Source organism: Peromyscus californicus, unplaced genomic scaffold, assembly GCF_007827085.1.
Source record: "Peromyscus californicus insignis strain IS unplaced genomic scaffold, ASM782708v3 Scaffold_24__1_contigs__length_46423439, whole genome shotgun sequence".
NCBI classification, from domain to species: domain Eukaryota; kingdom Metazoa; phylum Chordata; class Mammalia; order Rodentia; family Cricetidae; genus Peromyscus; species Peromyscus californicus.
In genome coordinates, this window is record NW_026294535.1 from 44028910 (window position 1) to 44042176 (window position 13267).

A 13267-nucleotide genomic window follows, 5' to 3' on the forward strand; every position below is an offset into this window, starting at 1 on the left:
GACCTTTCCCAGAAATCAGGGAGGGGGCAGGGCTTAAGCCCCCCCTCCCCCCCCAGTCAAGGGGCCCAGTCTTGTGATCTGAGCTGCTGACAGTTCAAAAGGGCAACGGCCTCGTCTTTGCCAGAGGACAGTCCTGGCTAATAAAACCTATGTATTTGGAGCCTTTGACACACCACTTGGCTTTCCGTGGCATCTACCACTTGGTAGTGGGGATGGAAACACACCATTTACCAAACTAAAGAATTACTGATAAGTGACCAAACTTGCTTAGATCAGTTAACGACACCCGCTGTTGTCCTCTCCTTCCCACGTACCCATCAAGAATGACCAAATCCTGCCGTGTGCCTGTTCTGGAGCTGGGCCTGGATGTCCACTCCCTCCGGGCAGGATGTAGGCAGGGGAGATGGTTTTGGTTTTATGGCTAGTCTTGAGCAGGGACATTTATTTGAAGACAGGGTTCAGGAGAAGGGAAGGCCAGAGATGGAGTTCTAGTCAGGGAGACCGACCAGTTTAGGAAGTGACCGAGGTTGCCAAGGTACAGGGAATCCTGTGACTCCATCTGGCCACCTAGGAGGACAGACGGTCAGTTTTGGATTATCAGAAGAGCTTCCCAGGGACCTCACCTGAAATATCCCGTTCGTTCATCCGTTCACCCTCCCCACCCGCCCCACCACCCCGCATCCCACACACTCACACCCCCACACCCCAACACGGGCTTTTAGAAAGCACCTAGGAAGTGTGACAAGCAAAACACGAAATAAGGGCTCTTGCAAAACCAGAGTCCTGCCTTCAGAAAGCTCACAGGGGGAAGACATAGGTGAAACCACCCAAGCGCGTTAAGTTTTTGCAAAGCTGTTGGAAGCCAGGCTGGGACCCGGGCAGCTAGCTTTTCACGCCCCAGGGGCTAAAGCGTGGGCTCTTGGCTCCGCCTGGCCGTCGGGGGGCGCTGCCTCCTCCGGGACGGCGGGGGGCGCTGCGGGCCGGGCGGCGGGGGGCGCTGCCTCCTCCGGGACGGCGGGGGGCGCTGCGGGCCGGGCGGCGGGGGCGGCCCGGGCCGGCACGGCGAGCGGCTCGGCGGATGGAGAGTCTGGCCGCGGCCGGCGGCGCCGCCTCCTCGTCGGGCCGGGCACGGCGGGCCGGGGCCTTTGTGTGAAGGCGGCGGCGGCGATGGTGCTCGGACCCCGCGGAGCCGGGTAAGCGCGGCCGGGTGAGGGCTGCCCCCGGCCGAGCCGGACTCCCGCTCGGCCTTTCTGTCGCCCTGGCTGGGCGCGCCCTGCCGGTGTCCCCAGCCGGCTCCCTCCCGGCCCCGGGCCGGGCCGCGGCTCTCGGGCCTCGGACTCGGCCGGCTCCCGCGGCGCCCGGCCTGGGGCTTCACGGGGGCGGCCCGCGCTGCCTGGGGCGACAGAGGTGTCCCCTCCCCGCGGCGGCGCGCCCCAGCCCAGCCCTGCCCCTGCCTTCGCGGTTGCACGGAGGGCGGGGAGACCGCGGCGCCGCCGCCAGACCGTGGGGACGCACTCCTTTGCAAGTTCCAAAGCCACCGGGTACCCCGGCCCTCCCCACGGTGAATGAGTGACCGCCGGGGCCCGGGGAGCCGCGGGGTTGGTACCCAGTAATACTCAGACTGAGTGCTGGGCCCCCGGGGGGGAAAAAAAAAGTTGGGAATTGTTGGTAGGACCTGGCTGGTGCGACGGAGAAAGGGGATGTGTTTGCTGCTCAGGGCGAGTTGTGAGACGGGCAAGCATGTGACCCGCCAGCTGGCTGTTCTTCCGAGGTGTGCGGGAGCCGAAAGGGGAAAAAGTACTAAAAAGAATCTTTCCTGTGCCATCGATGTCTTTCATGAGGCATCCAGTTGTTGCTATAAGGTCAGTAAGGAGAAACACAGCGTGCCTAAGTACTGTGAAACATCGCGGTTGTGTTCGCTTTGCTTTCTTTGGTTATGAGTTTAATTCATCCAGAGAATACAGTAACATTGAGAAAGCAGCGTCCGGAATGGGTCTGGGAAGGGCCAGAGATGGGTTGAGCTGCGTCTGGTGGCTCCTGTCTATAATCCAGCATTTGGGAGGTGGAGGCAGGAGGATCCTGAGTTCAAGGCCATCCTTTAGTAACAGAGCAATTTCAAAGTCAGCCTGGGCTGCATAAGGCCCTGTCTCCAAAAAAAAAAAAAAAAAAAAAAAAAAAAAAGAAAGAAAGAAAAAGTGAGTTTTATTTGGAGGTTTGAAAGGACAACATTGATAGACAGCTAAAAATGCAATCCTTACCCCTTCCTCGGTAGCGAAGGGAGCTGTGTGATGGTGTTCAAGTCTGTTTGTGGCATTTGGCATTGTCAGGGAAGAGGATAGACTTTTAATGACAAAAGAAACTTTAGGAAGTTAATACAAAGACCCGACCCTGTTGTTTTGGTAGTACAGAGGACTGTGTTCAGTAGATCTCTCACTCGTTTGGAAGACTCCTAGCTTGACACTCAGAGCCCACGCCCCTCCTTTTAAGACCTACAGCCTGGCTTCATAGCCCAGACTGTCCTAGAACTGCTGATTGATACTCCTGGCCCAGCTTTCCAAGTGCTACAATTCTATGTATACGCTATTGCACCTGGCCTCTTAGGTTTTTAAAAAGGATTTGTTTATTTTTGTTTTGTGTGTATGAGTGTTCCCCTACATGTATGTAAGTGTACCGTGTGGTTCTGTTGCCTGAAGAGGTCTAGAACTAGAATTACGGACATGTGGGTGCCAGGCATGGAACCTGGGTCCTCTGCGTGAATGGCAAAGCTGTTCCTGCAATCCCAGCTTCTTAGGGTTTCAAGACCAAGCTAATGGATTTTTTTTCTCATCCCTTTGGGGTTTTCTCCTGATGGTTCTCTAGTTGGGTGTATGCAGGGAACGGATCATTCTCTTCCTCTTGTTCTCTGGGTTTCCTTGTCCGTTCACGTACAGAACAGTGGTATTTTCTCCCGCACAGAGCCCTTTTCTTAGGGATCTTTGTCTACTTTTTTTTTTGTCTTCTTGTCCACAGATTGACCTTGCTGATAGAGGCAACTTCCTAGGAGCTGCTAAGATGGGCATGAGAATCAAGCTGCAAAGCAGCAACCACCCCAACAACCTGCTGAAGGAACTCAACAAGTGCCGGTTGTCGGAGACCATGTGCGACGTCACGATCGTGGTGGGGAGCCGCTCCTTCCCCGCCCACAAGGCCGTGTTGGCGTGCGCAGCGGGTTACTTCCAGAACCTCTTCCTGAATACCGGGCTCGACGCCGCCCGGACCTATGTGGTGGACTTCATTACTCCTGCCAACTTTGAGAAGATTCTGAGCTTCGTCTACACCTCAGAGCTTTTCACAGACCTGATCAACGTTGGGGTCATCTATGAGGTCGCCGAGCGCCTGGGTATGGAAGACCTGCTTCAGGCCTGCCACTCTACATTTCCCGACCTAGAGAGCACCGCGGTGGCCAAGTCCTTGACCAGCACCGGTGACAGCCAGTCTGCTGCTCTGAGGTGTCCTTCAGTAGATCCCACCCACCCCCTGGGGGAGCTCCGGGGGAGTGGGGAACACTTTGGTCCTGAGAGAAACTATGTGTTGCCTACTGATGCTGGAGGGAGCTATAAAGAGGAAGAGAGGAGTGTGGCCAGTGACACTAATCACAGCTTGCCCCTGCCACAACTGCCACCAAAGACGGAAGACCATGACGCCCCTGTTCCGTTCACGTCTGTTCCTAGTATGGTGACCCAGCCAGTCCTAGGCACTGTCAGCACGGGCATCCAGACCGGCCCAAGTTCTTGCCAGCCATACAAAGTTCAGAGCAACGGAGACTTCAGTAAAAACAGCTTCTTCCCCTCTGACCATGCCGTAGACATTACAACCGGGACCAACTCCTGTCTGAGCAACAGTGACCACTGCAAGGATCCGGGCTTCGGGCAGGTGGATGAGCTCCAGCTGGAGGACCTGGGGGAAGATGATTTGCAGTTCGAGGACCCGGCTGAAGAGATGGGGACAGCTGAGGAGGTGATCGAGCTGAGCGATGACAGCGAGGACGACCTGACTTTTGGTGAGAGCGACAGCCGGGAGAGCAAGGCCATGCCCTGCCAGGTATGCAGGAAGGTTCTAGAGCCCAACATTCAGCTGATTCGGCAGCATGCTCGGGACCACGTGGACTTGCTCACGGGCAACTGCAAGGTCTGTGAGACCCACTTCCAGGACCGGAACTCCCGGGTGACCCATGTCCTGTCCCACATTGGTATCTTCCTGTTCTCCTGTGACATGTGTGAAACCAAGTTCTTTACCCAGTGGCAGTTAACCCTGCATCGACGGGATGGGATATTTGAGAACAACATCGTTGTCCACCCTAATGAGCCCCTCTCTGGGAAACTAGGTCTCTTTTCAGGGGCAGCCTCCCCCGAGTTGAAATGTGCCGCTTGTGGGAAAGCATTGGCCAAAGATTTCCATGTGGTCCGAGGCCACATCCTTGACCATCTGAACTTGAAGGGCCAGGCCTGCAGTGTCTGTGACCAGCGCCACCTCAACCTCTGCAGCCTCATGTGGCACACGCTCTCTCATCTGGGCATTTCGGTTTTCTCCTGTTCAGTCTGTGCCAGTAGCTTCGTGGACGGGCACCTTCTGGAGAAGCACATGGCTGTGCACCAAAGCCTGGAGGACACCCTGTTCCGCTGCCACCTGTGCAGCCAGAGCTTCAGGTCCGAGGCTGCCTACCGCTACCACGTCAGCCAGCACAAATGCAACAGTGGCCTCGATGCACGGCCTGGTTTGGGGCTGCAGCACCTAGCCCTCCAGAAGCGGAAGCTGCCGGCGGCGGCAGAGGAGTTTTTGAGTGAGGAGCTAGCTTTGCAGGGCCAGCCCGGGAACAGCAAGTACAGCTGCAAGGTCTGTGGGAAAAGGTTTGCCCACACGAGTGAGTTCAACTACCACCGGCGGATCCACACGGGCGAGAAACCTTACCAGTGTAAGGTCTGCCACAAATTCTTCCGCGGTCGCTCGACCATCAAGTGCCACCTCAAGACGCACTCGGGGGCACTCATGTACCGCTGTACCGTCTGTGGCCACTACAGTTCCACCCTTAACCTTATGAGCAAACATGTCGGTGTGCACAAAGGCAGCCTTCCGCCTGACTTCACCATCGAGCAGACCTTCATGTACATTATCCATTCCAAAGAGACTGAAAAGAACCCGGACAGCTGACTGGGTCTCTGCGGAGCCAGAGGGAGCTCCCAGGTGGCAGCCGGGATACTGCTTCTCTAAAGGCTGTTGGTCCTGCCCCAGCTGATGCTACAGTTTTGCCTTGCTAAGAATTCTATTCTGTATTGTGTTGAAAGAAGAAATAGCACATAAGCTGTTACTGTTTCTGAGAAGCAACAGCCCTGTTACATTTACCTCCTTACCTGTTCTAGTCTTGATTCTTTTGAGGCTGGTCTTTAGGATCTAGTCAAGTGGCCCTGCAAACTAGGTCCCCTTGCCAGTTTCTCTAGTTTTAGTTTACTGATAGTTTTTATGCTGCTAAGAATCTGACCAACAGCCTCACTGGATAGAAGAAGTGGAGAGAGGTTTTCACTGTGGGTGTGACTGCCCGATTTTGGGGGACAACAGCTATGAGAAGGTTTGGGGATGTGGTCATTCAGAAGGGGCTGGCAGCAGGGTAGTTCATCTCGGGTCCTCCCTCCCTCCTCAGTGGGGACAAGGTGTCGGGAGCTGAGGGCGTTGCTTGCTCCGCAGGTCAGATTGCCTGATTGGACAGTGAAAATCTCTTGGCAGCTAGATCCAAACTGAGGACCAAGCTTTCTATTTAGGTTGGAAAGCTTTGGGTGTCCCATGGTGCCACAGATGGGGAGCCTGGATGGATGGAAGAAGATGCCCCTCTTTTTCCTTGTTTCCAAAGAAACATGATTTTTTTAGAGTGCAACCCTGGATGTCAAACCTTCTGTCACGAGCAGAGAGTCAGGGCCAGTTCAGTATCACCTGGCTGCCTCCTGGGCACGGCGGAGGCCCCTCTGACAGCAGCAGTCTTGCCTTAATTCACATCGAGTCCCCCCTCAGGGTGGTTTGACCTGCAGTGTAGATGAGAAGAGCCCTTTGTGATGAAAGGGACCGGAGTAACTGGTGGCATGCCGCAGGGCGTGCGTTCCTACCGCAGGGCGTGCGTGCGTGCGTGCGTGCGTGCGTGCCCGCTGTCCCACTCGGGTAACTTGTTTACTTGGTGGTGAAAGTGTGGGAGTTTGGCAGTTGATCCCCATGTCATTGTTTGGCCTCCAGGGGGCGCTCTTGGATGCTAGCAGGCTTAGGCCTTCCGTGGCTGTTTGGCTCCTTTCTTAGTCTTTGAAGGGGCCCTGCCCAAAAGAGGCAGGAGGAGAGGACCCTTGATCTTGCATACTTAAGATGGCACTTCAGTAGCTCACACTACCTCAGCCTGCTCAGGTGAGCTCTGAGAGTCCCTCGTTTTGGGCCCGGCCACTGACACTGCCCCGTGGGACTCAGCAGCACTCTGGGCTGTTTCATAAACGAGTGGTTTTGATTAACTCACAAAGCCTTTTTAGACATTAAATATTTATTTATTTTTTGTTTTGTTTTGTATACATACTACCCAGCATCTCTTTTTGATAAGTGTCTTTAGGAAAATTAGTTTCTCTCAAGCCAGGAACCATATTCTGCCATTGGGTATGGCTGTGGATTTGGAGAACGGGGGTGTAACTGGGAGAGAATGTGCCAGGCCTTTGAAACAGCACATTTTCGTTGCTCCAGGCGTAGTCTCTAGCAGAACAAGTCTAGATCAAGTAACACGGAGAAGTTTTTTTACCCTCCGGCTTGGGGAGCCTCCTGTCCATGTGCTAAGACAGGCAAACCAAAGCTGTGTCCTTGTCGGGCCGGCTGCCCCTTTGCCCAGCCGTGGACTGAGAAAGCCTGTGAGTTAATGCTCAGGGCATTCTGGTGAACTCAAACAGTGAGCCTTGAATGTGGCCAGTCAAAGGCCGCCTTCGCTGTCTAAACTTGTGACATTTTCATCCGGAAATCATTGCTGTGACTTTTAAGTTTCAGACTTCCCATTTTCTTATGCTGGGGATGTGTAACAAGCTACCATTATGTATCTGCTGAACTTTCCAAATGTAGGAGACCCTCCCAAGACTGCTGGTGAAGAGTATGGGATGTCTGATTTGAGAGGCTGTCCTTACCTGATCTCAGCCAGGTCGCTGAGAGTGGAGAAACCCTTTTCCTTAGCATATGGCATCATGGATGCTGGGTGGTCTGTGTACTTAACCTGAAACTGTGAAGTTTTCCCTTTTTGCCATAAACCAAAAAGCAGATCTTTGAAGTTTTGCCCTTTAAACACTAAAAACCAAACTGTACCCTCTGATCCCGTCAGGTTAGTTGATCAGGGAGGTCCAATTGGTCCCAGTCAGACATGTAGCAAGCGGAATCAGAGGCTCATGCGGTTCCCTGTCCAAACCATGCCCCTGGGGGTAGCCCCTCGTTCACACCTGTCTCCCCCCGTGTGTGAAGTTGTGTTTGCTTTTCCTGAAGCCAGTTCCTCCTCCTCTTGAGTTGATTTACTTGAAACAGTACACGGTAGTGAAGGGTACTCAAGGCTGCCTGGTGGACGGTGTCAGTTTTATTTTGCGTGTTTAGTTTTTCATTTCATACCCCTCCCTTCTGGATTCCCACTTAGTACTATTCCTTGCTGTATTGCTTTAGCGTTCTCTCTGACCCTTGAATGTTCCAGCTTTGCCTGGCGCCCCCCGCCCCCCCCAGGTCTGTACTCAGGACCAGCTGCACAGTTTCAGAACTCCCTTGTCCAGCAATCATTAGGGCTGTCTAGTTGGCTGTTTGAAGAGCATTAAGCCAGACTAGGACATCCCTAGCTTGGTTCCTAAGGGGAACTGTAATGTTCGTTTGGCATGCTGGCATAAACAGCGTGGACTGCTTGTGGCCAGAGGACAGGCTATGTTCTTGCAGGAGGGTGACCCCTGATGGCTCAGTGATGCCACACACTGGCTGGAAGCTCTACTGAATGAACCCCAGTGTTTGGTTCTAAGTTTTAAGATTCTGTGGAGTCCCCGCAGTTCATGATTAGTTGGGAAGAAAAGAGGTGGTGGTGGTGGGGGTCAGGTAACCCTGAGAACCAGGAAATAGGTAAGAATTACATTTTACTTTATTGTGACATGTTCACAGCCCCTTGTCTACAGGGCAGACCTGTAAACTTCAGTACTTTTTATCCAGGCAGGATTTTGCTACTGATTGTCTTCCTTTCTGGCTTTCTGCTGTGCCCTTTCCACCAGACCCTAGACTACTCAACTTTGAAAGTTAATTTAACCTTTCTAGACGGACACTGAGTTTGTTGGCATGGGAGTGGGCCCTGTGACGTGGTCTCTGCCTATTCGGGAGTACCTCCATGTCCTCTCCCCCAGATCTGCACCAGGTGAGTCAGGAAGAGGGTGCACAGCATTCGCTTCAACGTTACATAGATCATCATCAAGGTCAGGACAGAGACAACACTTGTGATGATGATGTCTTGACCCTCCCCACCTGGAGTAGCTCAAGTCTCTTACAAAGCAGAGAAGCCGCTGCTGCCTAACTCCTTCCATTAAATTAAGTACTGACCTCCTAATATTTAAGTGTTTACTATCTGCTGTAAAGTTTTGTATATTTTGTAAACCTTTTTCCCCAAATAGTAGGCATCTGAAATCGTACATCTGATTCTTTTATATTCCATTGTTCAGCACAAAGTGTGGTTTTTATTTAGAATAAAAAAGAAAAAAAGAAAGGGATTTGAAGTGGGAGTTCTTTTTCCATGTGTACGCACATTCGCTCAGTCCTGGAGTTCAGACATCTGGCTCTGGCCAGCCTCAGGAGCTCACACCAGCCCGGCAGATGCCAGGATTCTTTCAGGCAACACATTGTGTTTTCCTGCAGCTGGAATTTCCCAGGACTGGCTTGTTGACTGTTTTTTTAGTGGGAATTGAGGTCAAGGACTCAATGAATCAGGGAAACATCCCTGAGGTGACCTCTCAGTTTGGAGAGAACAGTGGGCCTCTGCAGAGGGACTCAGCCCAAACAGTCAGAAAGCATGGCCTTGTGGTCCTGAAGCCTGAGGCCTGGCCAGTCATCTGTGCTTGGTAAAGGTCTGCTAAGCAGAACAGCCTTGTAGTCAGTATAGCTAGCTTCTGCTCATCCCTTCCACAGTGGGACGGCCCCCAGGAGATTCATTCAGTGACACCTGGTCTCAGGGAGGTGGCTTCTGAGGTTCTTTAGGATGAAGTACCAGCGCTCACACCAGTGGCACAGGCATCCGGACTTAACCTACACTGTAAGTGGGGACAAGTGAAGAAGGTCTTCTTAATGTCATTTCTGCATTACTGGTTAAATTTTTACTGTGCCTTAAGCAGCCACTAAGACTTCTGGGTCAAAAAGGCTTGAGCTCTGCCACTGAGTAGCAGTCTATAACTTAAGACCCTTTTAGCTTTGGAACCCGTGAGCAGAGTCAACACTGGTTTCCCTCAGCACACTTGACAGCGCGTGCACCGTTGGAACGTGTGAGGAATTTGTCTGGTAAGAAAGGGTGAGGCTCCCGAAAGCAAACATGGTTAACAGGAAGGTCCCTGAAGCTTGCCGGCCGGCCAGGCCAGCCAGTGACGAACTCGCGTTCAGTGAGAGACCCTGCCTCAGAAAAGAAGTTGGAGAGCAACTGATGAAGACATCTGGTGTTGACCTTTGGTGTACACATGCACACACATGAACTTGTGTTCACACGCACACACACACACACCCCCCATTGCAGGTACACTGAGGTGAGCAGAACCAGAGAGAGAGAGAGTGAGGAGATCAGAGGAAATTATGGGGGCACCCATTCCCAGAGCAGACTGGGTGGTCGCATATGTAAATCCATCAGTCTCCAGATGGTATCCAGAGGCCAAGGACGCAAGGCAGAAGCTGGAGTTTAAATCTTTTACGTCAGAGTTCTTCATGTCCTCCACCCTCGTGTCCCAGGTGTGGTGAAAGAGCCTTTGCCAGAGGCTCACTTGTTAACAAGAGGACATCTTATCCATAGTGTTAATAGACAAGGTGCCGGACAGGGAAATTATGAAAAGACTTGGCTAGAGAGAACTTACTCTGGAGTCCTGGAAATGGGGAAGTCAGTCTTTGGCCTTCCCTCTCCCTGCAGGGGACCAAGTCAGAGGCACAGAGTGAATGCTCCCTGATACTTTGCCGTGATCTGGGAGATGGGGTGGGGGAGGGGTCACTGGTGGCTGTGTGCCTCCTGAGGTCATCGTGAGGAGGAGCAGGATGGGTGGGGGAGGGTGAGGGTACCACAGGGAAATGGAGCCACATTTCCTGGATGACTGGGTGGAGGGACTATCCTGCTGAGCCAGCGCAGGGTGCCTGCCTGAGACCCAGCTCTCCAGGCTGTAATCCCCACCCCCTCCACTTATCACACTTGATGATGCACGCTTCTTCAGGAGCGTCCTGCAGAAGCCTCCTGGGTCCTTGGCCTCTGGCCTCCTGTCCCCACAACTTGCATAGTGAGCTGGACATCAACAGCCACGCAGACACAAAAGCCAAGTTTCGTAAGGTTCCTGTGGGGCGCTTTCCGGCCTGGGTGATTTATGAGACAGGGGCATCTCGTTCCCTCTGCAGGACATCCCTTAGCTTCCCTGCCTTCCCGAGCCCGGCTGGAAGTGCACAGTTCTCAGAGATTCCCAGTACAAGCGTCTCTACATATTTATTTATTTCACACCCCCCCCCCCAACTGTGTGGCTCCCTTAGCGAAGAGGACCCAAACAAATAGTATACCACCAACAGAGGACCTATACTCTGTTCTTCCCAACCCTTCTCCCTCTCCCCACAGCAACATTTTGATATATTTAAAATCGACCCTGAGCCGGGGGGTGGTGGCGCATGCCTTTAATCCCAGCACTAGGGAGGCAGAGCCAGGCGGATTTCTGTGAGTTCGAGGCCAGCTTGGTCTACAGAGCGAGTTCCAGGACAGGCTCCAAAGCTACACAGAGAAACCCTGTCTCAAAAACCAAAGGAAAAAAAAAATTGACCCAGAACAAACAAATCCTCCCCTGTCCCCTCCCCCAGATCCGGACTTTGTTACTGATGGAAGGAGTCTGGAATCTACCTTAGCTGGCTATGGAACTGCAGAGTGTAGATGAGGTGTTTGGAGGCAGAGAGGATGCCTGAGCGTTTCGGATGGGTTGGGGGTGGAGATCTGCAGAGGGCAGGCTGCCCTCTTTGGTAATGATGATGGAGTGCTGGGTGGATGACGAAGAGGAAGCCCTTCCGCCTGCTGCCCTGGCCTGCTCCTTGGGAAGGTAACGGACCACAAGGCTCAGCAGCCGGCCCCGGAAGCTTGGGCTGAGAAAGTTGTAAAGGATGGGGTTGAGGACACAGTGCAGCATGGAGAAGCAGTCAATGATTTCGTAGAAGAAGTAGAGCAGGTTAACCAGGTGGCAGTGGAGGAAGATGTGGGTCGCGTGCAGAGTGAGCAGCAGCATCGTCACATGGTAGGGCAGCCAGCAGACGACAAAGACAGCTATGTAGGCCCACATCAGCACGCAGTGGCGCCTGCTCTCTGGCCGCCCTTGCTTCCGAAGCCGGCAGGCTGTCAGGATGTTGAAAATGGCAATGAGAGGGAAGGGCAGTAGGAAGCCCAGCACGGTAGCAGACAGGGCCACTGCCAGGGCCCAGGTGCTGTACGTTTCAAAAGGTGCCAGGAAGAGGCACATGGGCTCGGAGCCATCCATCAGCTGAATATGCACCACCTCGGGCAGTGGGATGATGGCCGAGAGGACCCAGACGCCTGCGCACACGGCCCTCCGTATTCGGTGCTGGTGGCGCTGCCAGGAGGGAGAGGCGTTGGTGAGGCTGACGTAGCGGTCCACGCTGAGGCACGTGAGGAAGAAGATGCTGCTGTACATGTTGGCAAGGTAGAAGTAATGAGTGAAGCGGCAGGAGAAGCTGCCCCAGAGCCAGGTGTAGTCCAGCATGACCTCCAGCATCCAGACGGGCAGGGACAGGATGATGCCCAGGTCCGCGATGGCTATGTTGAGGATGTATAAGTTCAGCAGCCCCGCCCGGCCCGAGCGGCGCCAGTTGACACATATCACCACGATGTTCTCCACTAACCCTACCACGAAGATGGCCAGGTAGAGGACAAAGAGGACTACTTGTTTGGCGTTCTCGTTGAGTTCCGTGTGGCAATCAGAAAAGGTATGGTTGAAAAGGTGGAGCAGTTCCGTCCAGTTGTGAATCTCCCCAAAATCATTGCTGGGTGCCAAAGTGGAGTCATGGTCGGGGTCCGGGTCGGGGCCAGGGCTGGGTTTGACTGACATGAGGACCAGCCTGTTGGAAAAGAAGGGAGGGTTGTAAAAGAAAGAAGAGAGAGAGTTCTCCTGAAGGCAGCCTCTGTACCCCCCAGCTAAAAGCCACAGCGGCTAAGGGAATCTGGGAAAGATTCTGGGGCTGAAGAGACAGGAAAAGTATGTTTAGAACTCAAACAGTGACTGCTTAAGTTTGACCCAAGAACAGAGATTTTGTAGCAACATCAGTGTTAATTGCTCCCGACAAGGTTTCATCCCAGCATTGGCAGTGCGGGCTTGCCACCAGCCCCAGTGGTCTCCAACACAGATGCACAGACAGACAGACACCCACCCACCCCCTCACACCTTTGAGGCACCCCTGGGAAAGCCATTTGTCTCCAGTCTCTTCCTGCCGTCTTCCCAGGGAGAAGACAGTTCTCACCTGGATCTCTCCTGGGAGCACCTCTCCCGGAGAGCCTGTGGATGGGGCTGTTGGCGGCCAGGGGGCTGCAGAGGTTGCCGGTGTGTGCAGCCGGCTCCGGAGCTCGGTAGCTGGAAGTGGCTGTCACTGGCTGAGGCTCTGTGGGAGAGGGCTGGGTTTTTTTCCTGTATCCTCCCAATCCAGTCCAAGGGGACAGGATGTCCCAGAAAGACTGACAGTGTGTGTGTGTGTGTGTGTGTGTGTGTGTGTGTGTGTGTGTGTGTGTCAAACTGCAAGCATCGAAACCCAGACTCGCTGGCAGTGTGAACTGGCCTCCTTAAGCCTCAGTTCTTCCCACCTCTGCAAAATGGGGGCAACTACAGCATCTAGTAGAAGTGAGATCTGAAAGCTAAATAAATAAATAAATAAATAAATAATCGAATTAAAAATTAAAAAAAAAAGGCCTCATGGCAAATTTTTTTTCTCTAAGGAAAAAAAAGATTTATTTACTTTATGTGTGTGAGTTTATTTTGCCTGCATGTACATATAG

At 53.3% G+C, this 13267-nt stretch overlaps 2 protein-coding genes across 2 annotated transcripts; one reads left to right on the top strand and one right to left on the bottom strand.

Moving 5' to 3' along the window:
* The first annotated feature begins 1054 nt into the window (after positions 1 to 1054).
* Zbtb39 (zinc finger and BTB domain containing 39) lies at positions 1055 to 8762 on the top strand. Its single transcript, XM_052753611.1, has 2 exons — positions 1055 to 1193; positions 3010 to 8762. Exon 2 carries the CDS (start codon positions 3052 to 3054, stop codon positions 5185 to 5187), a length of 2136 nt encoding a protein of 711 aa, XP_052609571.1. The 5' UTR covers positions 1055 to 1193; positions 3010 to 3051; the 3' UTR covers positions 5188 to 8762.
* A 1950-nt stretch (positions 8763 to 10712) lies between these two features.
* Positions 10713 to 12879, bottom strand: Gpr182 (G protein-coupled receptor 182). Its single transcript, XM_052753781.1, has 2 exons — positions 12739 to 12879; positions 10713 to 12339 (listed from the first exon to the last, which is right to left on the bottom strand). The coding sequence occupies exon 2, from the start codon at positions 12327 to 12329 to the stop codon at positions 11118 to 11120; it is 1212 nt and encodes a 403-aa protein (XP_052609741.1). The 5' UTR covers positions 12330 to 12339; positions 12739 to 12879; the 3' UTR covers positions 10713 to 11117.
* Positions 12880 to 13267: the final 388 nt, after the last annotated feature.

Coding starts and splice junctions, on each gene's coding strand:
- Gpr182 (XM_052753781.1), bottom strand. CDS start 12,329: ATGTCAGTCAAACCCAGCCCTGGCCCCGACCCGGACCCCGACCATGAC.
- Zbtb39 (XM_052753611.1), top strand. CDS start 3,052: ATGGGCATGAGAATCAAGCTGCAAAGCAGCAACCACCCCAACAACCTG.